The sequence below is a fragment of the Vulpes lagopus genome, chromosome 13 (assembly GCF_018345385.1).
Source record: "Vulpes lagopus strain Blue_001 chromosome 13, ASM1834538v1, whole genome shotgun sequence".
NCBI classification, from domain to species: domain Eukaryota; kingdom Metazoa; phylum Chordata; class Mammalia; order Carnivora; family Canidae; genus Vulpes; species Vulpes lagopus.
Window position 1 is genome coordinate 18,350,487 of NC_054836.1, and position 25,583 is coordinate 18,376,069.

At 37.9% G+C, this 25,583-nt stretch overlaps 1 protein-coding gene across 2 annotated transcripts; it reads right to left on the reverse strand.

Moving 5' to 3' along the window:
• Window positions 1–4,956: 4,956 nt before the first annotated feature.
• On the reverse strand, window positions 4,957–25,583 carry LOC121474550 (sterile alpha motif domain-containing protein 9-like). 2 transcript variants are annotated; one of them, XM_041727496.1, is made up of 2 exons: window positions 25,311–25,583; window positions 4,957–10,038 (listed from the first exon to the last, which is right to left on the reverse strand). In XM_041727496.1, the coding sequence occupies exon 2, from the start codon at window positions 10,020–10,022 to the stop codon at window positions 5,262–5,264; it is 4,761 nt and encodes a 1,586-aa protein (XP_041583430.1). In that variant the 5' UTR covers window positions 10,023–10,038; window positions 25,311–25,583; the 3' UTR covers window positions 4,957–5,261. The 2 variants fall into 2 exon arrangements, with proteins under 2 accessions (XP_041583430.1, XP_041583429.1); XM_041727495.1 differs by having other exon boundaries at window positions 4,957–10,042; window positions 25,311–25,582.

The following is a 25,583-nucleotide window of genomic DNA, read 5'->3' on the forward strand; positions in this document are numbered from 1 at the left end:
GTACTCTTCACATGATAAATCCCACATTGGTTGTGTATTTCATATCATATATGTTTCTGAACTAATATACCGGTAATCCCTTCAGAGTGATACTGAGCTTAACCTAAATTCTCTTTAATCCGGTCTTTTTTTTAATCAAGTCATGAGTTCTGAGGAAATATGGAAAGTATTACTAATACTGGAAAATAACATGATTGTTCTCCAAGGGATTTGGTGATCTGAAGGGTCAGCATTTATCCACCCTCCATGAAATAGTGTAATGTGGCTTCACAGTACTCAGTACAAGCCAACTGTGTTTAAAGACATTCTGCCTCTCAGATAACTCTTATGTATTTGATACTCAGGAATAATATTTTCTTTCTTTAAATAAGGATGCAAAAATAAAACATTTTAAATAGTCTGAAGAAGCATCTTAGGGTATATTATTTTTCAGTTCTTACTCAACTTGGGTATGAGTAATGAACTATGGGTTTTTTGTTTTATGTTTTTTTTTTCATGTAACTGTTCAGTTCCTTGTCCTCAGTGTGACAGTTTTTCAACTATTGGGGAAATGTTTTTATTTAAAATCATAAACTGATGTCCTGCAATGTACCTACTTGTAAAGATGAGTATTGGAAAAGAAGTAAACAATACAGTGTGAGAACACTCAGGTTGTATGATTAGGGGGAAGGGCTTCAATTAGAGTGTGATTGGGTAAGCTTCTTTAAAGAAAGACTGACACAGAGTGACAAAGATGGCTAGTATTTAAATTCAAGAAGGCCAAGGGTGTCTGGGTGGCTTGGTTGATTAAGCATCCAGCTCTTGGTTTCAGCTCAGGTCGTTATCTCAAGGTTGTGAGACCAAGTCTTGTGTTGGGCTCTGTGCTAGGCATGGAGTCTGCTTGAGATTCTCTGCCTCTCCCCCTCCTTCTCCCTCCCTACCCTCAAGCATGTGTGTGCACACACATGCCTTCTGTAAAGGAAAAACAAAGGGAAAAAAATAATGCAAACTTGGTAAAACGTACTCATCTTAGATCAATTAAACATCACTCATTTAGTGATTCATAAAAATAAATGGCCTTTTGTGACTAGATAAACAAAATGTCATATATCTACACAATGTAATTTTATTTGACTCTAAAAAGAAACAAAGTAATGACACATGACACGACATGGACGAAACTTGAAAACGCAAAGTGGAAGAAGCCATTCACATACTCAAAGAATAACTTACTCCATTTATATGAAATGTCCAGAATATGCAAATCCATAGAGACAGAGAGAAGTTAAGTGGTTGTCAATTGCTGGGGGAGGGGTGGATGGTGATTGCTACTGAGTACAAGGTTTCTTTGGGAGTGATGAGAATGATCTAAAATTGGTTGTGCTGATGGTTGCACGATGAGAATATACTAAAAACCATTGAATTGTATACTTTAAATAGAATTTTGTGGTATGTGAATTATCTTAATAAAATTGTTTAAATTTGTCTCCTAATAAGAGTGTACTATGTGCCAGACATATGACTTATGCTATCCAATTTAATCCTCATCAGATGCTTGCAGACAAAGTTGATTTTTCTCACCTTACAAAGGAGGAAACCAGGAAACAAAATAAATGAGCAAAGGAAAAAGAGAGAGAAAGAGAGAAAGAGAGAGGCAAACCAAGAAACAGACTCTTAACTATAGAGAACAAACTGATGGTGATCAGAGGGGAGGTGAGTGGGGGGGGATGGGGGGAAATAGGGGATGGGGATTAACAGAATACTCATCATGATGAAAAAATATATAAAATAAAATGATAAAACAAAATAACACTCATGAAAAATAAAGACACTGCAAATAAGAAAAGTGAAGGGATGTGAAACAACTTTCCAAGGCCAAGGGTGCCTGGGTGGCTCAGTCAATTAAGCATCCAGGTATTGGTTTGAGAAACAGGTATCTTCCAGAGGAACAGAAAGTTACCCTTGTTTAATTGTATATGGAAAGCACAAATGACTTAGTTTTATTCACTTCAAGTTTGAATTAAGTTATAAGTATTGGGTTAGTTTAACAATAATTGTTATTTTCTTTACTTTTCATTTTACTTATTGGTCATTTGTATTACATGTAGAATTATAGTTATAAAAGAAATATAAGCACACCTGTAGAAAAAATTATAACCTGAAATCTTTACAAAATTTTCATAAGACCCTAGCAAAGTAAACTTGGAAGTTGGCATATTGAGATTAAAAATAGCAGATAACTTGATTTAGACAAACCACAAATTCATAGCAAAAATAGATATAAACCTAGGGATTGAAACATAGTTTCTAAGTTTATAACTCAGAATTTTGATTACCTTGTTTACAATTCTGCTTCATGTAGGGGCACTTGGGTGGCTCAGTCAGTTGAGTGGCTAACTCTTGATTTCATCCTGGGGTCCTGGGGTTGAGCCCCCATGTCAGTTTCATACTCAGCAGGGAGTCTGCTTGAGGATTTTCTCTCTCTCCCTCTCCCTTCACCCCTGTCCCCTCTGACGCTCTCTCTCAAAAATAAATGGATAAACCTTCAAAAGAAAATTCTGCTTCACTTTAATTAAATATATCTGTATCAACTAAAAAAAAAATAAATGAACACATGAGAAAACAGGTTCTGACTCACTTGTATACACTAACTTGAGGAATGACTGGCACTGCGAGGCTTGCAATGAAAGCCTGTCTACTTTCTAAATGTGAGCTTCTCATGTTGGCTGTCCTGGAACATCACTGGATGTCTTGCTATCATCCTTCCAAGTGATAGACCTACTGGGGCAATCACTTGTTGCACTGCTATTAGTGGTGAGTTAGTTTACCTAAGTGGGTAGGGTTAGTGATTTATGAACTATCTGGAATCCTGAACAGGCAGATGACATGAGGAAACATGCAGCATCACAAGCTGATAAGTACTCAATCCAACAATATTTTGTTTTTCTCAGTTTTCCCTGATGGCAACTTAGAAAAAAGAGAAAAAAAAAGGAGGATGTTTGAAGAGAAGAATACGCTAAAAATTATCGTTTTTGTTTTTTCAGGAGACTTCCCTGAGCAAAAGTTGGATTCCAATATATTTGAAACATAGGTGGCAGATGTGGGATAAGCTGGAATTTAAGGCTAGTATAAATTTTCATGACTTTCTATAGGTAGGACTCAAATTCACCTTTGAAGGAAGACTAGGTATTTATTTTGGGAAAGGCATTTTAATGACCTCTTTGATTCTAGAAGAGTAAAGCAAAGTATCTGTTCTGAAATTGGGAGTTGAACTTCTCTACAAAATAGTGTCAAACTGTCTCCTTGTGGGTGCATGACATCTTTGCATATTATAGTTTTTTTCAGAAAAAACATAATTCTTTCCAGGGACCTCAGAGGGTTGATAGCCTAATCTCTAAGTCAATGTCTCATGTTTAGAGGTTGTCTCATGTAGGAAATCTAAGCAAAGGCCACCCTACGACATGGCTGTTGAAAGGGGATTGAGTACAGAGAAGCCCTCTAAAAAATCTTGTAGAGAAGCTGGGCCTGTGAACTAGGAGGTTATTTATGGATAACAGGGATATTTAATAATTTTTCCTCTCCTATTATAACTTTTTTCTTTTATGTCAAGCCATTGGTTAAGTCTTGCTAAATGTTGTAGTTCAGTCTTAGCTGAGTTGTGAAGGTTAAGGGTTGGGCCTGTGTCCAAGGCAGTGTGGCCACCTGGGACAGACTATTACCAGATGGACAGGTGAGCTGTGGAAGAGGGAGACAACAGTGTGGAGCAAGATTAGCAGCAGATGTGGCTTCTAGCAACAGAGACATGCTCATGGACCACGTGAGCATTCCCCAAAGAGTCATAGAAATACTCGTGAAAAGAACCCTGATAGAGAATAGACATCTTGATGACAAGAGAAAGTGGGTTTGAAACCTGGACTATCGGGATGCCTGGGTGGCTCATTGGTTGAGCCTCTGCCTTCCGCTCAGGGCGTGATCCTGGAGTTCCGGGCTTGAGTCCCGCATCAGGCTCCCTGCATGGAGCCTACTTCTCCCTCTGCCTGTGTCTCTGCCTCTCTCTCTCTCTCTCTCTCTTTCTCTCTCTCTCTGTGTCTATCATGAATAAATAAAATCTTATTAAAAAAAGAAACCTGGGCTATCTAAGTTACTTATAATGAGATATGAAGAAGTAGATAAATAAACATGTATTTGTGAAGTATTTGATATAATCTATGTTAGCATGTATTTCACTTTATAGGCAATGGTTATCTCTTAAAATCCAAGCACTGGAGTGCTGTTTGAGGCTGTTCTAGCTAGTTCAAGTCTAGTGCCAAGTTTCTGGGATGGCATTCCTGGCACTGGAAAGTTGGGAACGCATACTGCTACGAGGAAGTCATCTAATAAGGCAGAGGGTATCAGGGTCAGGGAATACTTTCTGGTAGAGCCTATTCAAACTAAGTTGTGTTGAACAAAACAGAAAAGCCATATGGAAAGCATTGGATGAAAATAAGGGAATAGTTGACAGAATAGCATGCATGTAGCACAGGTTGAGAATTGAAAAAGAGAAAAGATGGCAGTGGAAAACAGAAGATGGGGAGATGGGCTATAAAGAACAGGTGGAGATAAGACCATGTTGACAGGAAGCAAGAATGGCCAAAGAAATGGATTTATCTGTAAATGGGAGGAAGAGGGCAGAGGGATTTCAAGCTTGTGACTACTTTATTTTCTGTTCTCTTCTCCTCCTGGAGCAAGTTGTGAGAAGGGCAAGGAGTAAAAGGAATTGCATGTGTATATGTATAGGTGGAGGGGTGGATGGAGGATGAGAACAGAATGTTTACCTTCCATACATTTTTGTTGATACCAGGTTGAAGTAAGTGGCACACTGGTGCAGCTCCCTTGGTCTGATTTCCAAAAACTGAGGAGGGGCTTTTCTCCACATTCATCTTATTTAAATCTCTGCTTTCATGGTAAAGAAATAATTCAGAATATTCATAAGAGCAATAGAATGAAAACAGATTTTATTGACCTAGATAACCAGTTATGATGTGACCGGTGGATACCAAATGAACATGTTAGCCTGAAAATGCATATTTAAAACATAAAACAGTCAACTCTACTTTGTGCCAAACTCTGTGTGTAGATACATTTCATGCCCTCAAAAAGCCTTATGATTCATTTAGGGAGACAGAAGCAAAATCTGTGTTTTACAAGTAAGCAAGTAATGTTATCAAAATGCCATGGGAATACAGAGAGGGAATAAAATCATAGCAAGATATGAATAAACGTATTTGAATTAATATAGCTTCTTAAATTATTTCTATCTCATATGCTTGAGGGCCTTCCATGGAAAATCCTAGGTAGAAGGACACTCTTTCTATGTTGCCACCACTCCTGAGGGGACCCGAATAAACAGGTATCACTGGTATTTTAACTTTTTTCTCTGTTCCGTATTCCATAGAGACCAGCTTGCCTTCAGCCTGACCAGTTAGACGACACAGGAGGTCTTTGACTTTTTTTTTGCACACATCTGCACTCTGTGAGAGGGAACTTGTATTTTGTGGTCTATTGAAGTATTGCTCTATCTCAGCCTTGCAAACAAGACTATGGAGCCCCTTCTGCTTCCCCAGATAAAAAAGTGTGCTTGCCTGCTTAGACCTGCACATGCTCCTATATTGTCTCTTGAAGGTTCTGTTTAAGGATGAAACATACTTTTCCATGAATTTGGAATCTTCATCTAGTTCTTGATTTTGTGGCCAGAACAGAAGGCAGGCTAAAAAGTAAGGGTTTGGATATTGATGACTTGGTCCTATGGATAGTAACACTTCTCGGAGCTGTTTTTTTAGTATGGGAAGTGGTTGAATGAACTTAGAATGGGGTTTTAGACAATTAAGAATAATATTGGCTAAAATGAAATTCTGTTTCTCCTTTGTCATTTGCTTTTTTGGGTTTTGCTGCAACAGGAAATTATATTTGGTCACTATATTTTCCATGTTGGTTGCAGCCTCTCTGTGATTTGGGTTAAGATATTCCAGGAGTCCAGAAAACCTATCTGCTTTCAAAGCTTCTAGAGCTTTCCTGCAATTCTCCTCTTGGAGTAACTGGCTCTCTTTGCTGTGCAGTGGACCCGAATCCAAATGGCAGAAAAGTTCCACATATTTCTTGAAACAACGGGTAATTTTCTTGCTTAATGTGATTTCTCCTGTTTCTTTTTGGGTGTTCTTCATTTTCAAAATAACAAGGTAATCATCAAAAAAGTCAAAGCACCTTTTCAAATCTGATTGTAAATTTTCTAAGTAGGATGTGAACTTGTTAAGAGCCAAATAATATTCACATTTTGGATTTGTGGGAATCATTCCCTTTCCTGATAAAAATTCTACCATAGCTTTTTTAGATAATTCATTTTGTTTGAGGAAACAGGGTGTGAGCTGGAGAATCTGAATAGTATAGAGACCAACTTCTATTTCACCAAAAAAGCCAGCTGTGTTGTATGTGTCATATTTTCTTTGCAACGTTTGTTTTGCCCAGGTCTCTGCCCAGGTTTCATAGCCTTTCCGCTCAGTTTGTTCTTGGGATTTTTTGAAAGCTTTTGAGGCATTTTCAGCAGCTTCCAAGAGGCATATTAGATCATTAACTGTAATATCTGTGGAGTTTTTATTTTCATCCAACCACCATTTGATTTGACTTTTGTAGACTTGACCAAGCGTATCTGAAATATAGGAATTTTTAGGTGCTTTCTTTTTGGCCTGGTTTGCCCATTCCAGAGCAGTGCCAAAATTCTTCTCTTTAATGTAAAAATATCTTGCTAAGGCCTGACAAATGAATGCATTTTGTGGGAATCGAGTAGCCCCAGCTATCAAGACCTTTTCAATGTCTTCGTTCTGTAAAGCTTCAATTAATGGGGCAAACAAAGTGTCTGTTTCATCTCCATATTCCCTGCGCTGTCTCGTAAGCAGAAGAGTTTGCACATCATGTTGAAATTTTTCTCTTCCTATTCCAGAAACATAGAATAAATTCTCATTTAAGATCTTCAATGCAATTTGGCACTTGTTCAAGTTATAGCTTTCTTCCAGTTCTTTCAGACAGGAAATGGCAATCAAAGGATGAATGATGCGCACACCTGTGTATCTCCCATATTCTGTGACTTCTGTGTTTATCAGAAGTGTAGAATAGGCTCCCATCTTGTCCTCTAGGCTTTCGGGTTCCCAGGGCATACTGGTGTATATGATTCCCAAAAATATTTCACACTGTGATACTGAAATTGTAGACTCAGTGACATAAGAGTTGAGTAGAGCCAGGAAAGAAATGAGTTGTCCTTCCTTGCTGTCAACATTCTGTCCTTTTAGGATATTCCTGACTACCTTTTCTATATACATTTTATTAAAACTGCTTTTCATGATCATGAAGGAATAAAAGTTTTCACAGTTCTTGTGTTGCTTTTCAATTTCTTCCAGTTTGGCCTCAAAAGCTCTTTGTTCCTTGGAAGAGAGTTGGTAGGTTAGTGCAACACTGTCTGCTAATTTTGCAGTTTCATCAGGATTCTGGGATCTCATGCAGTTTAAGATAATTACCAGTGTTTTTTCATATCTCAAACCCTTCTCTCCCAAAATGGAATCGATGGCATTCTGTAGCACGTAAACATTTTCCTGGTCTTCAAAATCATCCACAAGGAGAAGTACCGGAAAGTAATCTTCATGGCTGGTGGCTTTATAGGTAATCAATTTGGTCACTTGTTCTACAATTTCTTCGAAATTAGTTGTTTTGTTTTTTAACACAGCACATCTAAAGTTTTTCTTTAGGTCCCAGAGAACATTCATGGCCAATGTAGTACCTCCACAGCCTGGATGGTGATAAAGATTGATGATTTTTGCAAATTCTGGCTTAGGAGACTCTGCCCAGCACTTTATCAGAACTTTAAGCTTTTCATAACTATCCCTTTTGACAAAAGCTGAAGAATAGTTTTCAGAAGAAAAATAGAAGTTCCACCAGGATACTTTGCCACCTCGATAAAAGTGTTCCTCTTTTAATTTCTTAAATTCTTGGAATTTAGATTTATCTTTCTCTATGTCTGTGTCTTTACATTCATTTTCACAGAGGATTTCCAGTGCAGTCAAGATATCCTCTTCCTTTTTCTCTAAGATAATCGAAGAAAATCCATGGGAGGGCAAAAATCTTCTTAGAGACTGAGTCACTGGTTTTAGTTTAAGGATAGTACTGTTTATCAGTTCTAAATTTAAAGTGGAAATACTGTGGTTTGTTAATTCATCTGCTATTGTCAGTCTGGTTTGTAGCAGATCTTTCCATCGTTGATAAATATGTGAGTTTACACAGATACACAGTATATTTTCCATTCCTTTGAGAGCTTGGTAGAAAGCACAGAAAGTTTCTATGAGGGGATCTCCTGGGCTTTCCACTGGAGAGAGCAATAGAAACACAACCAAAAATTTCCCTCTTGTCATTATATTTTCATCTGTGAGAAATAAAATCAGCTTCCTGACTTCAGAAGCTCTTTCTCTGTGCCATAAATGTGGTTCTAGAGGCTTATAGCTCTCATTTTTCAAGTCTGACCTGCCATTGCAGAAGATCCAGCTGGTCTGCTGGTAAAGATTCAAACTAGAAATTTTCTCCCTTATGTTGTTTGTCTTTTCTTCAAACTGATTTGGAAAGTGAAGGTTTGCTATTCGGCTTTTTTTGTAAGCTTTGACCACCCCCTTGCTTACAGATTCAGGATCAAACTCCAGCACAGCAAACAATTCCATTTCCTTTAGAAAATCTAAGTTCTTTGTTTGATTTGGATGGCATTTATTTGTCACAAGAATGTACCATTTGTAGTAGGAATTATCCAGTGAGTCTCGGTTGCCTATGAGGAGTTTAACCAACTTTTGTCCTTCACTCTCCTTCCTATCTGCCTTCATCTCATATTCTTCTTCAGCCTCTTTTCTAGATGCTACTACTGACTTTAGATTTTGTAAAAATGCTTTAAAAGTTAATTCTCGTTGCTTGACATTGGCCAGGATATCCTTAGTGCTGGGCCCATCTCTCACAAACAGTGAAAGATCTTGGTTTGGTTTCCATGTTTCACTTTTACAATTTTGCATTCTAATTAAGAAATACTTTTTTTCACACACAGAATGTTTTGGAATAACATCTACTTCAATGACAAATCTGTCAGACAGTGTATTGTTCTGCAGTAGGACTTCCACAAACCTTGGCTCCCGAATGCACTTCTTGACTTCATTGATCTCTCTTTCTTCAAAATATTGTCTGATCATTATATTGAAGTGGTCAATGAAGGCATCCTTATGGGCGACTTTCACACCAACAATTTGTCCGTGAGGTCTGTTCTTGACTCCAAAATGGATAGTGCCATTGGTGCGAGAATTCATACAAGCTGATGCAAATCGGAAGACTTCATTGCTAAATTTCATTTTAATGTCCTTTTCTGTGGCTGCTTCTGTATTTGTGAGGGCTTTGAACTCATGTATTGGGTCTATGAGATTGAGTGGGCCAGTTTCAGGTTGTAGAACACTATTTTCTATGTAACAATGGCTGTTACAGAACTGATCAAAAGGATATGGCATACAAGTCAACTGTTTAGTTTCTAGCTTATCCTCATTTTGGTCTTCAGCGGTCGCTCCCTCATTTAATGGATCTTCTTTCATAAGAATTGATTCTTGCTCTTTTGTATCTCTGGCCTCTCTGAGATCATGATCAATATTGGATAACACTGATTTTTCCTCTTCCTTTTTCATCTGTTGTGGCTTTTTTGGGTGTTCTTTTTTGGAGGGTTTTGTATGATCTAATTGTCCAGAATCCTGATTGTTACTTTCAGAGGAACTGTTATTCAATTTGTTATATTTACGTTTTATCAAAAGTGCTGAACCCCGTGGTAGCCCCATTTCTCTAAGGTCCTTCTCAGTTAATTCCTGCAGGACTAATCCAGTTACCTCTTCACTGAGCAGAATCTGCCCATATTTTTCATCAATCTTAAGGTCTTTGGTCACCCATTGTTTCACATGCTCTTTGGTCCAGTCATCGACCACTTCAGGTAGATTTACTTCCTCATTCATTTCAGCTTGCAGTTTTCTTCCTTGGAAAAAGTAATACAATAAGTGTTTTAGTATTATACTTTATCATTGAAATCACGTAGCCACTTATGTAGTTTGATATAAACAACATATATAAAATACTGTTCAAGGCTGACTCTTAAAATTACTTGATATTTTAAAAATTTTTTATAGAACTTATACATTACAAAAAAACAAATAATCTAATTAAAAATGGGCAGAAGACATGACTAGACATTTTTCCAAAGAAGACATACAGATGGCCAACAGACACATGAAAATATGCTTGTCATCACTCATTATCAGGAAATGTAAATCAAAACTACAATGAGAAATAAAATGAAGATAGCAGCAGAGTAGGAGGACCCTAGGTTTGTCACATCCCACAAACACAATTGGATAATATCAAATTATCCTAAATACTCCAGAAATCAACCTAAAACACCAGAATACACATTTTTTTTTCAAATGCACACAACATTCTCCAGGATAAATCTCCTACTAGGTCATAAAACAGGCCTCAACAAATACAAAAAGATTGGAATCATACCATATTCCTTTTCTGACCATAACACTATGAAGCTAGAAGCCAAAAAAAATTGGAAAGATCACAAAAACATGGAGGTTAAACAACATGCTACTAAACAATGAATGTGTTAACCAAGAAATCAAAGAAGAAATTAAAAAGTACATAGCAAAAAATGAAAATAAAAACACAACCCTCCAAAACCTTCTAGATGCAGCAAAAGTAGTCCTAGGAGGGAAGTATACAGCAATACAGGCTTACCTTAAAAAGCAAGAATAATCTCAAATAAACAATCTAACTTTACACCTAAAAGAGCTAGAAAGAGAACAACAAACAAAGCCTAAAAGCCAACAGAAGGAAGGACATAATAAAGATTAGAGCTGCAATAAACGATACAGAAACTAAAAACACAGTAGAATAGATCAATGAAACCAGGAGCTGGTTCTTTGAAAAAAAAAAAACTAATAAAATTAATGAATAAAATAAACATTTAGCCAGACTTATCAAAAAGAAAACAGAAAGGACCCAAATCATTTACCATGATCAAATGAGATTTATTGACCTGGGTTCAATATTTGCAAATCAATCAGCATGATACGTCACATTAACAAAAGAATAAATAACTGGGGTACCTGTGTCACTCAGTTGGTTAAGTGTCTGACTTTTAATCTTGGCTTAGGTCATGATCTCAGGGTTGTGAGATCCAGCCCCACATAGGGCTCTGAGTTGGGTATGGAGCCTGGCTTAAGACTCTCTCCCTCTGTCCCTCTCCTCCCCCAAAAAGCAAAGAATGTCTACGTACCATATGATCATTTCAATAGATGCAAAAAAATAAATAAATAAAAGCATTTGACAAGGTACAACATTCATTCATGATAGAAACTCTCAACAAAGTAAGTTTAGAGGGAAGCTACCTCTCAATATAATAAAGGCCATATATGAAAAACCCACAACTAACATCATCTTCAATGCAGAAAAACTGAGAGCTTTTATAACATGGTCAAGAACAATGGGGGGATATCCACTCTCACCACTATTATTTAACATATACTGAAAGTCCTAACCCCAGCAATCAGACAACACAAAGAAATAAAAGGGATTCAAATCTGTAAGAAAGCAGTAAGACTTTCACTATCTGCAGATGACATGATATTCTCTATAGAAAACTTGAAAAATTTCACCAAAAAACCCCTGCTAGAATAAATGAATTCAGTAGAGTTGCAGGATACAAAATCAACATACAGAAATTTGTTGCATTTCTATACAGCATAATGAAACAGCAGAAAGAGAAAGTAAGGAACTAATCCCATTTACAACTAAAACAATAAGATACATAGGAATAAACCTAACCAAAGAGGTGAAAAATCTGTTACTCTGAAAAGAATAAAATGCTAATGAAAGAAACCAAAGGTGATACAAAGAAATGGAAAGACATTCCATGCTCATGGATTGGAAAAACAAAGATTGTTAAAATGTTGACACTACCCAAAGCAATCTACACATTTAATGCAATCCCTATCAAAATAACAACAGCATTTTTCACAGAACTGGAATAAATGATCCTAAAATTTGTATGGAACCACAAAAGACCCCCAATAGTCAAAGAAACCTTGCAAAAGAAAAACAAAGTTGGAGGCATCACAATTCTGGACTTCAAGTTATATTACAAAACTGTAGTGATCAGTATAGTATGGTACTGTCACAAAAATAGACACACAGATCAATGGAACAGAATAGAAAACCCAGAAATGAACCCACAACTATAGAGTCAGTTAATCTCCAAAAAAGCAGGAAAGAATATCCAGTGGGAAAAGTCTCTTAAACAAATGGTGCTGGGAGAATTGGATAGCCACATGTAAAAGAATGAAATTGGGTCACATTCTTACCAAACAAAAATAAATTCAAAATGGATTAAAGACCTAAATATGAGACCTGAAACCACAAAAATCCTTCAGGAGAACACAGGCTGTAACCTCCTTGACATCAGCTGTGGCAACTTCTTTCTAGATATGTCTCCTCAGGCAAAGGAAACAAAAGTAAAAATAAACTATTGGGACTTTATCAAAATACAAAGCTTTCACACAGTGAAGGAAACAATCAACAAAACTAAAAGACAACCTACTGAGATCCAGTAGATTGCAATCCAGAGATTGCATTACTAGGTATTTACCAAAAGAATACAAAAATACTAATTCAAAGGGATATATGCATCCTAATATTTATAACAACATTATCTATAATAGCCAAGCTATTGAAGCAGCCCAAGTATACATTGACTGATGAATGGATAAAATAAGTGGTGTATACATACATATGTATATATACATACACACACACACACACATATATATATATGGTGTTCTCTTAACATTTCTGAAAATTAATTTTGACTTAATATGTTCTCCATGTTAAAAAAGAACATTTCAGATAAGACTAAAATCTCTTTTTATCATATCTGTGATCCCAATCTCTTTCCCCTACCCTATAGGAATGTTATTCTCAATTTGGTAATGTTCTTATATATATAATATATATATTCATATATATAAAATGAAATATAGCTGTCATCAAAGAGATTGAAATCTTGCCATATGCAACAACATGGATAGAGCTAGAGAGTATTATGTTAAGTGAAACAAGTTAGTCAGAGAAAGACAAGTACCATATGATTTCATTCATATATGGAATTTGAGAAAGAAAACAAATGAGCAAAGAGGGAGGAAAAAGAGAGAGAAAGGCAAATCAAGAAACAGATTCTTAATTTTAGAGAAAAAAATTGATGGTTACCAGAGAGGAGGTGAGTGAGGGGATGGGTGAAATAGGTGATGGGGATTAAGGAGTGCACTTGTTGTGATGAGAACCAGGTGATGTATGGAAGTGTTAAATTACTATATTGTATACCTGAAACTAAGATAACAGTGTACAGTAACTGGAATTAAAATAAAAACTTTAAAAAACCAATGAGATATCATGTCACACCTCTCAGAATGGCTAAACTCAGCAATACAGGAAACAACAGGTGTTGGTGAGGATATGGAGAAAGGGGAACCCTCTAATAATGTTAGTGGGAATGCAAACTGCTGCAGCCACTGTAGAAAACAGTAAGGAGTTTCCTCAAAAAATTAAAAATAGAATTACTATATGATCTAGTAATCCCACTACTGGGTATTTATCCAAAGAATATGAAAATACTAATTTGAAAAGATATATGCACCCCAATGTTTATTGCAGTATTATTAATAACAAATTACGGAAGCAACCCAAGTGTCCATTGATAGATGAATGGATAAAGATGTGATATATATAAAATGGAATATTATTCAGTCACAAAAAATAATGAGATCTTGCCATTTGCAACAAGATGGATAAATCTAGAAGGTATAATGCTAAGTGATATAAATCAAAGAAAAACAAATACCATATGATTTCACTCATGTGGAATTAAAGAAAAAAAAACAAAAGAACAAAGGGAAAAAGAGACAAACCAAATAACAGACTCTTAACTATAGAAAATTCATGGTTACTAGAGGGGAGGTGGGTGGGGATGGGTGAAATAGGTGGTGAGGATTAAGAGTACAATTATCATTATGAGCACTGAGTGATGTACAAAATTGTTGAATCACTATATTGTACACCTGAAACTAATATAATACTCTGTTAAGTATGCTGGAATTAAAATTATACTGTAATTAAATTAAAATTTATTTTTAAAAAATTATTTATTTATTTATTTATGATAGTCACAGAGAGAGAGAGAGAGACAGAGAGAGAAGCAGGCTCCATGCACCGGGAGCCCGACGTGGGATTCGATCCCGGGTCTCCAGGATCGCGCCCTGGGCCAAAGGCAGGCGCCAAACCGCTGCGCCACCCAGGGATCCCTTAAATTAAAATTTAAAGACAAACAATTTCACCCTAAATTATTTATGTGAGACTAATGAAGTTACATATTTTGCTGAATTGCAAGAACTCAATATCCCGGAACACCCTAGAGCAGGGATTCTCAACTTTGGCTGAGCATTAGAATCACCTGGGGCTTCACATTCTGAGATTCTAATTGGTTGAGGGAATGGGAGTGGAGTTCAAGCATTAGTGTTTTTAAAAAATTTGTCAGTGTCATTCTGTTGTGCAGATGAGTTTGAGAGCAGTTCTCAAAATGTAATCTCTAGATCAGCAGCTCTTGGGAGCTTGGTAGAAATGTCAGGTCCCAGCCTAGACGTAGTGAATCAGAATTTAAAAGGGAAAATAAAGTGACTTCTTGCTGGCAATGTGAAATGGTGCAGCCACTCTGGAAAACTGTGTGGAGGTTCCTCAAAGAGTTAAAAGTAGAACTATGACCCAGCAATTGCACTGTTGGGGATTTACCCCAAAGATACAGATGCAGTGAAACGCCGGGACACCTGCACCCCGATGTTTCTAGCAGCAGTGTCCACAATAGCCAAACTGTGGAAGGAGCCTCGGTGTCCATCGAAAGATGAATGGATAAAGAAGATGTGGTCTATGTATACAATGGAATATTACTCAGCCATTAGAAACGACAAATACCCACCATTTGCTTCAACGTGGATGGAACTGGAGGGTATTATGCTGAGTGAAATAAGTCAATCAGAGAAGGACAAACATTATATGGTCTCATTCATTTGGGGAATATAAATAATAGTGAAAGGGAATATAAGGGAAGGGAGAAGAAATGTGTGGGAAGTATCAGAAAGGGAGACAGAACATAAAGACTCCTAACTCTGGGAAATGAACTAGGGGTGGTGGAAGGGGAGGAGGGCAGGGGGTGGGGGTGAATGGGTGACGGGCACTGAGGGGGGCACTTGACGGGATGAGCACTGGGTGTTATTCTGTATGTTGGCAAATTGAACACCAATAAGAAATAAATTTATTATAAAAAAAAGGGAAAACAAGAAAGTGAGAATATTATACGGGTAAGTGGATTAAAAGCATTATCAAACAAAACAAAAATATTAAACTATAAAGAGAAAATACAAACATTTAAAAAGATTTGTAATTTTTTGAATGAAAGATTTAAAGATCCTAGGTTTTTATTTACCAAGTCACAAAGTCTAGCCACATTGTGAATTTGACCCATCTGTTTTGGGGGTTTCTTGTAAAAACTTTTCCAGAAGATCTTCTTGAGGTTATATGTGAAGAATGAGCTAAACTGAGGCCTTAGCCGATAACCTTATGACCAGCTAGAGTAAAAATGCATACTAGTCATTCATGGTGTGAAGATCATAAGCACACTAGAATAATTTACCCTGTCTATAGGCAACCGCTGGGCATAGCAGCTTCTGCTTGCTTGCATAAAACTCCTCCTGGTGCCTTAGAGTCCTGAATCCTCTTAGTCACTCTGGCTTCATTCTAAAGACACACTTAGTCCTGAGCCAATTAGCGAACTATGAGCAACTGGCACAATGAACATCATAAACGTATTTCAGATAATCAATTCCATTCACTTATAGTGTAGACGGAAGAGATCTTAGAATTAGCATACATATCACAACCAGAGATTAATATCATTTGTTTATTCACTCGACAAATATTTATTGAGCACCTATAAGGCATCAGGCTCAAGAAAACTAGTGGTGACCAAAAGGTATGTGAAGTTCTTTCATAGTATTTAGAGTTCAATAGAGAAATTTTTAAAAAGAAAGAACCATACACTGAAACATACGAAACAGTTTATCATGATAAATTGTGATAGTGCTTTGTGTAAGACACAATAAGGGGCAAAGGACTGGGATCTGTGAGGAGAGGAGTATCACTAGGAGGAAAGGGGGACACTGGGCAGGTGAAGTGAAAGCAGAGCTCTGGAGTAGGGTAGGAGCAAGTCAGGGGAACAGAGTGAAGGGAGTAAGGAATAGTCTGCCTTGTGGGATTTCCGAAGGCCTATCTAGTGGGTCCAAGAAGGTGGGTATGGTGATGCTCTGCAGTGGGCTGTCTGAGCTTCTGTACCCACAGCCAGATGCTGGGCCTGCCAAAGAGAATTCCTGGGCAGAGGGAGTTACTGACCAGGGAATGACTGACTAGAAAATCCTGGATTTTGAACCCGGGAACCTGCAGGCTCATCCCTGATCCTCCCGTCTTCTCTGCAGAATCCTTAAGTGTCATCACAGATAAGAACTAAGGGAGCGTTTCTACCTTACCTGTTTATAAGCACTATATGGAGCTGATAGTATAAGCAGTTATTAATAAGTATATTCCTGGGACGCCTGGGTGGCTCAGTGGTTGGGCGTCTGCCTTCTGCTCGGGGCGTGGTCCTGGGGACACCAGATGGAGTCCCACATCGGGCTCCCCTCAAGGAGCCTGCTTCTCCCTTTGCCTGCGTCTCTGCCTCTCTCTGTGTATCTCTCATGAATAAAATAAAATCTTTAAATCTTTCCTGTTGAACCGGGACCCCAATGCAGGGCTCAATTCCAGGACCTCGGGATTATGACCTGAGCCAAAGACAGACACTTAACTCACTGAACCACGTGGGTTCCCCTAATGAAAGGTTTTTTGAAGTCACTTTGGAGAAAAGGCTGAATAAAAAGTGACTAGTATATTATTTTTAAATTTAGTCTTAAAATGTCTCATACTTTAAGAATTTGCTGAATACTTGCTTTTTATATATTTTAATGTATTTTGACCCCTTTTTTATTGGCTGCCGAAGGGAAGAGGCACTCATGCCCTCAGACACTATTCTCATCACAATTTTTGGTGGCTCCATAGATACCTAGATGATCCTTCACTATATTGGCCTTTCTCCCTCTTGACTGCCTCTCATCCAATGATCTTGACCTCCCCCCAATTCCATTCTTATGGTCACACCATTTACCTTTGCACAACTGTCATGGATTGAACTGTGACCAACACCCCAAATTCATGTGTTTGTGATAGGTAAAATGGGGTCATTTATGTCAAGGGGTTTTAAAATAGAGCCAAGAGCCCATTAAGGTAGATGGGCCTTTTGCATGTCCTCACTGTGGAATCATGAGCTTTTAAATTGGGTCAATAGAAAATATTTTAAGGACTCAGTCCTAACATTTAAATTTGCTGCTTGCTAGGAAGAGGTTTTACTTAGTGATATCCTTAGCAATCAAGTCTATTCAATCAAGATTAGCTTTCTACCACCAATACCAATAAAAAAATTCTTTGTAAGCAATATACATAGGCATTTTCTTTTGCCTGAAAAACCCCTGACTTTTGCTTAGTGGGACACTATTTGGGTTGCTACACAAATCTGTGTACTGAAAATTGCAATTCTTTGATTCCAAATAAACACTCTTGCTTAATTATTGCCTCCTGACAAGTTTAGGTTGATGTGACAAAGTCCTAGCCCCAGTACCTTGGAGTGTGACCTTTTTGGACATAGAGTCATTGCAAATGTTAACATGAAAAAGCCGTTAAAGTGGGCCCTAATTCAATATCTTTATAGGAAGGGGAAATTTAGACACTGAGGCACACACAGTGAGAATGCTACATGCAGAAGGCAGAAATTGGGGTGATCTATAAACCAAGGAATGCCAGAGATTCCCAGAAAATCACCAGAAGCTAAGGGAGAGTCAGGGAATTCATTCTCTTTCACAGCCCACAGAAGGATCCGACCCCACCAACATCTTGATCTTGAAGACTCCCAGCCTCCAGAACTGTGAGACAGCAGATTTCTGTGGTTTGAGGCAGGCAGTTTGTGATACTTTGTTATAGCAGCCCCAGTAAACTAACAGAATCACCAATGGCTACAGGCCTTTCAACATCTCAGGTTCAAATATCTCCCTCTCCCCAAGATCTCCTGCCCTTTAGACTCGCTACCCTTATTTATTTTTTAAAAAAAGATTTTATTTATTTATTTATTTGAGAAGGAGAGAGAGAGACAGAGAGAAAGACAGAGAGACAGAGACAGAGAGAGAGAGAAACAGAAAGGAGGGGCAGTGGGAGAGGGAGAGAATCTCAAGCAGAGTCCCTGCCAAAAAACAAGAGTTGGACGCTTAACCACTGAGCCATCCAGGAACCTCTAGACTCATTACCTTTAGTGCTCAAACTCTAGTATTTCTTTAATACCAAGACCTACAACTCACCGGTTTGAGAGATTCTATTACTTCCTCACTCCTGGCCCCATACCCTCACATCTCCTCACTATCTCTCCCTCGTAACTAGCTTGATTTTTTTTTGTTCATTCAATATAATAATATGTTTTCTCCTCCTTCCTCTTGTACTCTGCCTATGTCAGCTCAGTGGGACATGGCTGGACAATGACCCTCCAGAACTTGACTGGTCTCACTTTAAAGTCATGACCACTGTCCTCCAGTGGGCTGTTAATGCTCTGAGTTACCATGTTGTTTCCCTGATGTATTTACTCTCTCACTGTCCTAAATGGCTCTTGCACACATTCTCCTCTCTCATCAAATCTCCAACATCTCCTCACCATTGTCTCTGTCCACTGTAACCCTGCTTCTTATTGCAACTGGGAAACTGAAGCAATCAGAAGAAAGCTTCCCTGAGTTCTTAAAACCATATTTACCACCTTCCTGGTTCTGGACTTTTCTTCTGTTACTAGGTCCATACATTCTATTTTAGTCTCTGTTCTCTGAATGGACTTTCCAAACCTCTTGCTCTGGAGAGGAGATCTGCACATCTCTGGACATCTCCTCCGGAGATGCTCTCATCAGACTTGCTTTGTCCAGGTCTGTGACACTATCTTCTCTTAGAGTCCTTTCTCACCTTTTCCTCTGGTCACCCCAAAGGAAAAGCTGTAGATTTTCTTTCCTGATTTAGCCAGTGATAATGGCAGTTCCATTAGACTCCAGCACTCTCCAAGAAGCAGCATATGAAGGATTTCCTGCTTATCAGCTACTACATGCCCAAAGACACATGTGTGTATATGTATGTCTAATGTGGGGAAGGTGGAAGGACTCATCCTTGTTATATCTCCCAGAGACACTGCATCCCCCTCATTTTCTTCTTTATTGTTTGAATTGTGTCAGGAACCACAGGAAGATGGGAGCATTCTTCTGAATTTGGAATAGCATTAAATCTGTATTTTTTATCTCTACTTTATCTCACAGGCTCCCCCATTGCTCAAAGATGAAGACTTTCTATAACATCAAAAAATTTCTCACTGCTCACTGCTGTGGTGGGAGCTGAGAAGATACATAATGATCTGAATTTACTATATATTTGGCAACACTTTCACATGAATTTTGCATTCTGTCAATAATACCAGCATCTTATATAGTCTATGAAACATATTTGGTTGGAGCCATGTATTTAATTCAAGGTGACCATGACATGTGCAAAAACATTTTTCTAATGCTTTGGTATATCTCTGTGGCCCAGTGTTTTCAACCTTGTTTTGGGTGATGATTTGTTAATTTTTATATAGAACTTTAATGTATTTCACTGTTCTGAGGCTTACAAAGTCCTTTTATGAACGTTTGATTAGATTTACATCTGGAGTGTTGGCATATTTTTTAAACATGAGGGACATTTAAGTTTGGCAAGAAGCTGCATAGTGTAAATAAAGGGGGAAGGGGCCATGACCAGGGAAACAATTTCTTGATGAAATGTGTCTCCTTTTAGCCAACCTGTTTTTATTGTATAGGAGCATGACATTAGAACCAGTGTTGTCTTGGTTGGTGTTTGCTTTTGTTTTGATTTTTCAAAAGTAAAGCACATGAAACCTCTATGTCTAAAATGGATAAGGGTGTTGCTCTATTTGGAGCTGGGGAGAAGACTTCTACCTTAACTCCTTTATTCTGTTGTGGAAAATTTTTGAAACCTGGAATTCTCCTTATGAGTACTTGATTTCAGGACCCATTCCTTAAGGACTTTTATCTCCTCTCTTTGGGGCTGATCAAGAAGGATCAAACTACCTGCTTTTAGGGCAAGCATTGGTGCTCACTCCCATCTCCAGGAAGCTGGACCTCCACGCTCCACAGATATCTTTACCTCTTGGAAAGAATGCTCACAATCAGAGACCAGCCAGCCTATGCCTTGTTGTAATGTTCTTCAGAACTGAAACTGCCAAGCAAGGTAGTTACATTTTCTGAAAATGCATGTTACAATGATATATTTCTTCCCATAGACTTTGTACAAACTAGTTGTGAAGGAAAGCCTTAAAGAAAATGATTGATCTTTAACTTTTGATATCATCTTGAGTTCAATAGGACAGAGTTTGGCATAGCTGCACATGGTTGCAATTTTCTAAACAGGTTCGTATGTTTCAAGTCCTGATCTCTGATCTACATTCTATTTAGGTCTTTTTAGCCTCATCTCCAGAGTCTTCTACCTCTAGAAACACTCTGCACCATACTCGCTAGAAGGTGTCTTTTTTTTCTTTTAAAGATTTATTTATTCATTTTAGAGAGGGGGGGAGGCAGAGGGACAGAGAGGGGAGAGAAACAGACTCCCTGCTGAACTCAGAGCTTGACTCCGCATGATGACCCCAACCCCCAGATCACAACCTGAGCTGAAATCAAGAGTCAGATGCCCAACTGACTGAGCCACCCATGCGCTACTGGAAAATTTATTTTTAAAGAATTTTGCAGTCAGTGAAAATTACATCTAGTGATATACATATGTGAAAACAGCAAAATTTCTCCTTTCTTTTAGAATTGATTCATTAGAAAATAGCTCATGTACACTTGAAAATATATTCACTTTCAAAGCTCTGCTTTAGTTTTTAGAATTAGTTTTTAAAGAAAGTTGATGAAGCAGATATCTTTAATGATTAGAAACTTACCAGGACTTTTCTGAAAACTTCCTTTTTTTTTTTTTTTGAAAACTTCCTTTTTATATCAACAACTTGAAATAAATCTTTATGAGGTTCTTTGGTCTCAATCTGTTAGATTAGTTGCCTTTTCTTAAAAATTTGCAAGTCAGGCAGCCCTGGTGGCTCAGCGGTTTAGCGCCTGCCTTCAGCCCAGGGGCCTGATCCTGGAGACCCGGGATCGAGTCCCACATCAGGCTCCCTGCATGAAGCCTGCTTCTCCTTCTGCCTGTGTCTCTGCCTCTCTCTCTCTCTCTCTCTCTCTCTCTCCCCCCCCCCACTCTGGCTTTCATGAATAAATACATTTAAAAAATCTAAAAAAAAAAATTTGCAAGTCATGTCCAGGAAATCACCTATGTATGAGGAAGTAGAGGTATAGGCAGAACAGATCTGTTCCTTTTCCAGTTTTGCCTTTTGTTGAGAATCTGTTACATCAAAAAAAATGATAATCAGAGAAAATTAAAATTCAGTTGATTGGACTGCTGCTTAGAAAGTGTTCATGAGACAGATCCCCTTGCAAGTTTCTATTTGTTTGTTTTTTTTTGTATTTTTTTTTTATTGGAGTTCGAATTGCCAACATATCCAAGTTTCTACTGTGAAAAATTTCAAACATATAGAAGATTTGAAAGAGTAATGAAAAGAACATCCTCCACAGAGATGGTGTCTCTTCCTGTATTTAAATACTTTTATAAATTAGATAAACATCCAAAAATATGTTGCAGGCATTTTATCTCCTCCCACATTCCACATTTGATGTGAAGCAAATCCTGTAGGTGGTCTCTTCAAACCACATCCCATATCTGATCACCGACTACTACCTCCACCACTATTAACCTGTGCAAGCCCCCACCTCTCTTCTGGATGATACTTATTTCCTTCTTGCTATTATTGATCCTGCTGGGGACTTCTTCAAAATAGCAGCAAGACTCACCCTGTGCAAATGTAAATAACACGCCAGTATTCTGTTCAATCCCTCCAGTGGCTTTCCATTTTCCATTTGACTCAGAGTGAAAGCCCAGTTCCTTATTATAAACTATAAGGCCTCACATGACCTGACACTCTGCTACCCCTCAGATATGACATCTTATTTTCATTTCCCTTTCTAAATCTGGTCTAGCCCCCTTGTTGTTTCTTGCAGGCAGAACCTGCTTCTACTTCTGGCCTTGTGCTCAGTTGGTCTCCCAGGGAGATCCCTAGGTACCTGCAGAGCTCCCTCCCTCCCTTCTCTCAGGCCTATCATCTCCTGTCTTCTCATTGAGGCATGCTTGTCCAGGCTGCAGAAAACTTCATTCCATCTCCAGTATTTCTGATCCCTCTCCTGGTTTCTTTCTATCTTTTTCCATATATATATATATATATATATATATATATATATATATATATTTAGAATTTATCACAATAAAATAAACTGTATACTCCCATATACTCATACTCATTTATCTTGTTTATTTTTCTGTCTCCACCCATTATTCTATTTTATGAAGACAAAGATTTTGTACATTTTGTTCACTATTTTATAGTGCCTAGCACAGAGTAAGCTTCTTAACAAAAATTTGTTGAATGAATAACATTGTCTCATGGTAGGTTAAAATAATGAATTTTTGAAAGCTCTTGAGTTAGCAATGTCTTGTGAGTCAAAGGACCAAAGGCCTTTGCTCATTTCACTAGGGCAATTATTCCTCTTGGCTTGAATCCCAGACAGAAATCTAAAAATATGTTTACTGTGTCGCTCATTAGGGCAGAACTAACTCTAGCTCCAATCATCTGGTCACAAAGAAGGGAAAGGAAATTTGTCAAAGGAAAGAAAACTTAATAAGTATGTTTTCTGCTCCCAGTCCTTCTAGGTAACTCAGTTTCATAACATCCTGTATCATTTCTGCTATGTCACTTACAGCTCCCCAAATAAGGTAATTTCTCATACTGGCCTAAGGCATCTCTTCTGGGTCCTTCATGTTGGGGCTCCTCCATACCTCTGCTGCTCTCATTTGCTACCTGTGCTCTGGAGAGCTGATCTCCTGAGGAGGGTCTTACCCTCTTCCACAGACATGGTCTTCAGATCTGCTGCAATACCTTCTCTTAGCCAGAGTCCTCTTTTAGTAATTGAATTATCTACCCCACTCTCTGGATATCCTAAATACTGAGAAGACAGACTCCAGATTTTCTCTTTTGTTTTAGACGGTGAGTATCACAATTCCAATAAGGCCTAATATTCCACAATTAAAAAAATTTTTTTAGTAAGCTCTATACCCAACATGGGGCTCCAACTCATGACCCCAAGATCAAGAGTCAAATGCTTTTCTGACTGAGCCAGCCAGGAGCCTTTTTAAAATTCTTTTGAAAATTTATTTTCTTTTTTCAAGGCTCAACATTCTAGAAATGAAGCAGCACATCAGGAATTTCCTTCTGCAGTATGTCCCTTTTTCTTACAGCTTTTAGGTCTATACACACCCAGTGACTCACTGTGAGGGGGAATTTTGTGCCACCTAGTAGATGACCGCTTCCTCTCTCTTCTTTTTGTTCAGATTCTGACAATAGATACCAGGGAGACAGAAGCCCTCTTCTCAGATAAGGTCTACAGACATTTATTCCCCAAATATGGAGTCTTCTTTGGTGTAATGGAAAAATCAGCAATACATTGTCTTAAAATGATATATTAAACTCTTTAATAATATTCTTGAACTTATTATAATGTCACAGGTTTCTCAACCCCCTTCTTCTCTCATGAAAGCAATTGTAAACATATGATGATTTGAACCTATCATATTCAATAATACATTTTTAAAAAGATTTTACTTATTTATTCATCATAGACACAGAGAGACAGAAAGAGAGAGAGGCAGAGACACCGGCAGAGGGAGAAGCAGGCTCCATGCAGGGAACACGACATGGGACTTGATCCTGGGACTCCAGGGTCACACCCTGGGCCAAAGGCAGGCACTAAACCACTGAGCCACCCAGGGATCCCCACAATAATACTTTTAAAATAGTTTATACTCTATCAGTTATAAGAGCATCTGCATATATATGTTGTTGGAGCTAAGTAAAGATCAAAATGACTGGTGTGGACAAATTTTGAGACTGACTTGACATAATTCTTGGCTTCCTAGGGGCTCTCATCTTCTTGTTTTGAAACAATTATGAACACAAATCTTATCAGTAATAATGCTAATTACTGGTAAAGGAGCTATAGGATGCCATTCTCCAGCAACTACTCCAGTTTTCTCTCTTTAGGTATTGAACAAGAAGACCAAATCATCAGAGCCTTTAGGGTCAAGCTCTGGTGCCCACCCACCCTCGTCTCACAGGGTTCTCAGAGCACCGCAGATGCCTATGCCCTGAGGAGTTCTGTTCTGCAGGACTTGGGAGGAGAGATACTGTAGAACACTGATGCTAGTCTGGGAGGGCTACACATACCCCGCCTGCAGTTCTGACAAAATGAAACCACATACGAGCAAGTTAAGTTTCATTTCCTGAAGTTAAGTTTCTATTTCAGTTTTTAACCAGATTGCTCTAAAAAAAAGAATGTGAAGAGAATTCTTACAAAGAAAAATAACACTTTGGATGAAGAGTGTTATCTTTGATTAAAGGTAAAACTTCTAATGACATCTTAAGTTAAAAAAGACAGAATTTTACATTATTGCTCATGACCACAACTTCCTTTACAATCTTTAATGTTTACATTCCCGAACTTTGCATTGTTTCTCTGTTGCCTTTCCCACTGCCTTAATATGACCAGAAAACTTCTCACCACTCATTTAATGGTACATTTAATGGTACATTTCTTTTTCTTTTTATTTATTTTTTTGGTACATTTCTTTTTAGAAGAGCATTTACAAAGTTAGCCTCAGTTAAATATGTCAATATGTATTTAATCCATTGATATTTCTAATTACTTTCAACAAATTTACAATCATTTATATATGAACACATGTATTTATATAAAAGTACAGCTAGAGTTTAGAAATAGCTATCCCACAGGCAGAAAATATAAAAGTTTAATGATGTAATAACTTACCAGGGTTTTTTGGAAAACTTCCTTCTTTTTATATCAGGAACTTGAAGCAGTTGATTTTAACCATCGTTTTCTCAATCCTTTCCTAATGGCCAGGAGACAAAAGATTGTAAGGTCCTTTTGAAAAACTAAGCAATAAGTTGTGGAGTTCTCTAGTCTCCTGAGACTCAGACTCCTCTGAGGGTGTGTAAAATCTACAGTGAAGAAGCAGAAGGAGGAAGTAGAAATGTAGAGAGTTTCAGTTTTGCTTAAGAGTGGTTTATTTGGATTTGGAAG

Bases quoted from the DNA above. Each gene is read 5' to 3' on its own strand.
- LOC121474550 (XM_041727496.1), bottom strand. From the start codon at position 10,022: ATGAATGAGGAAGTAAATCTACCTGAAGTGGTCGATGACTGGACCAAA.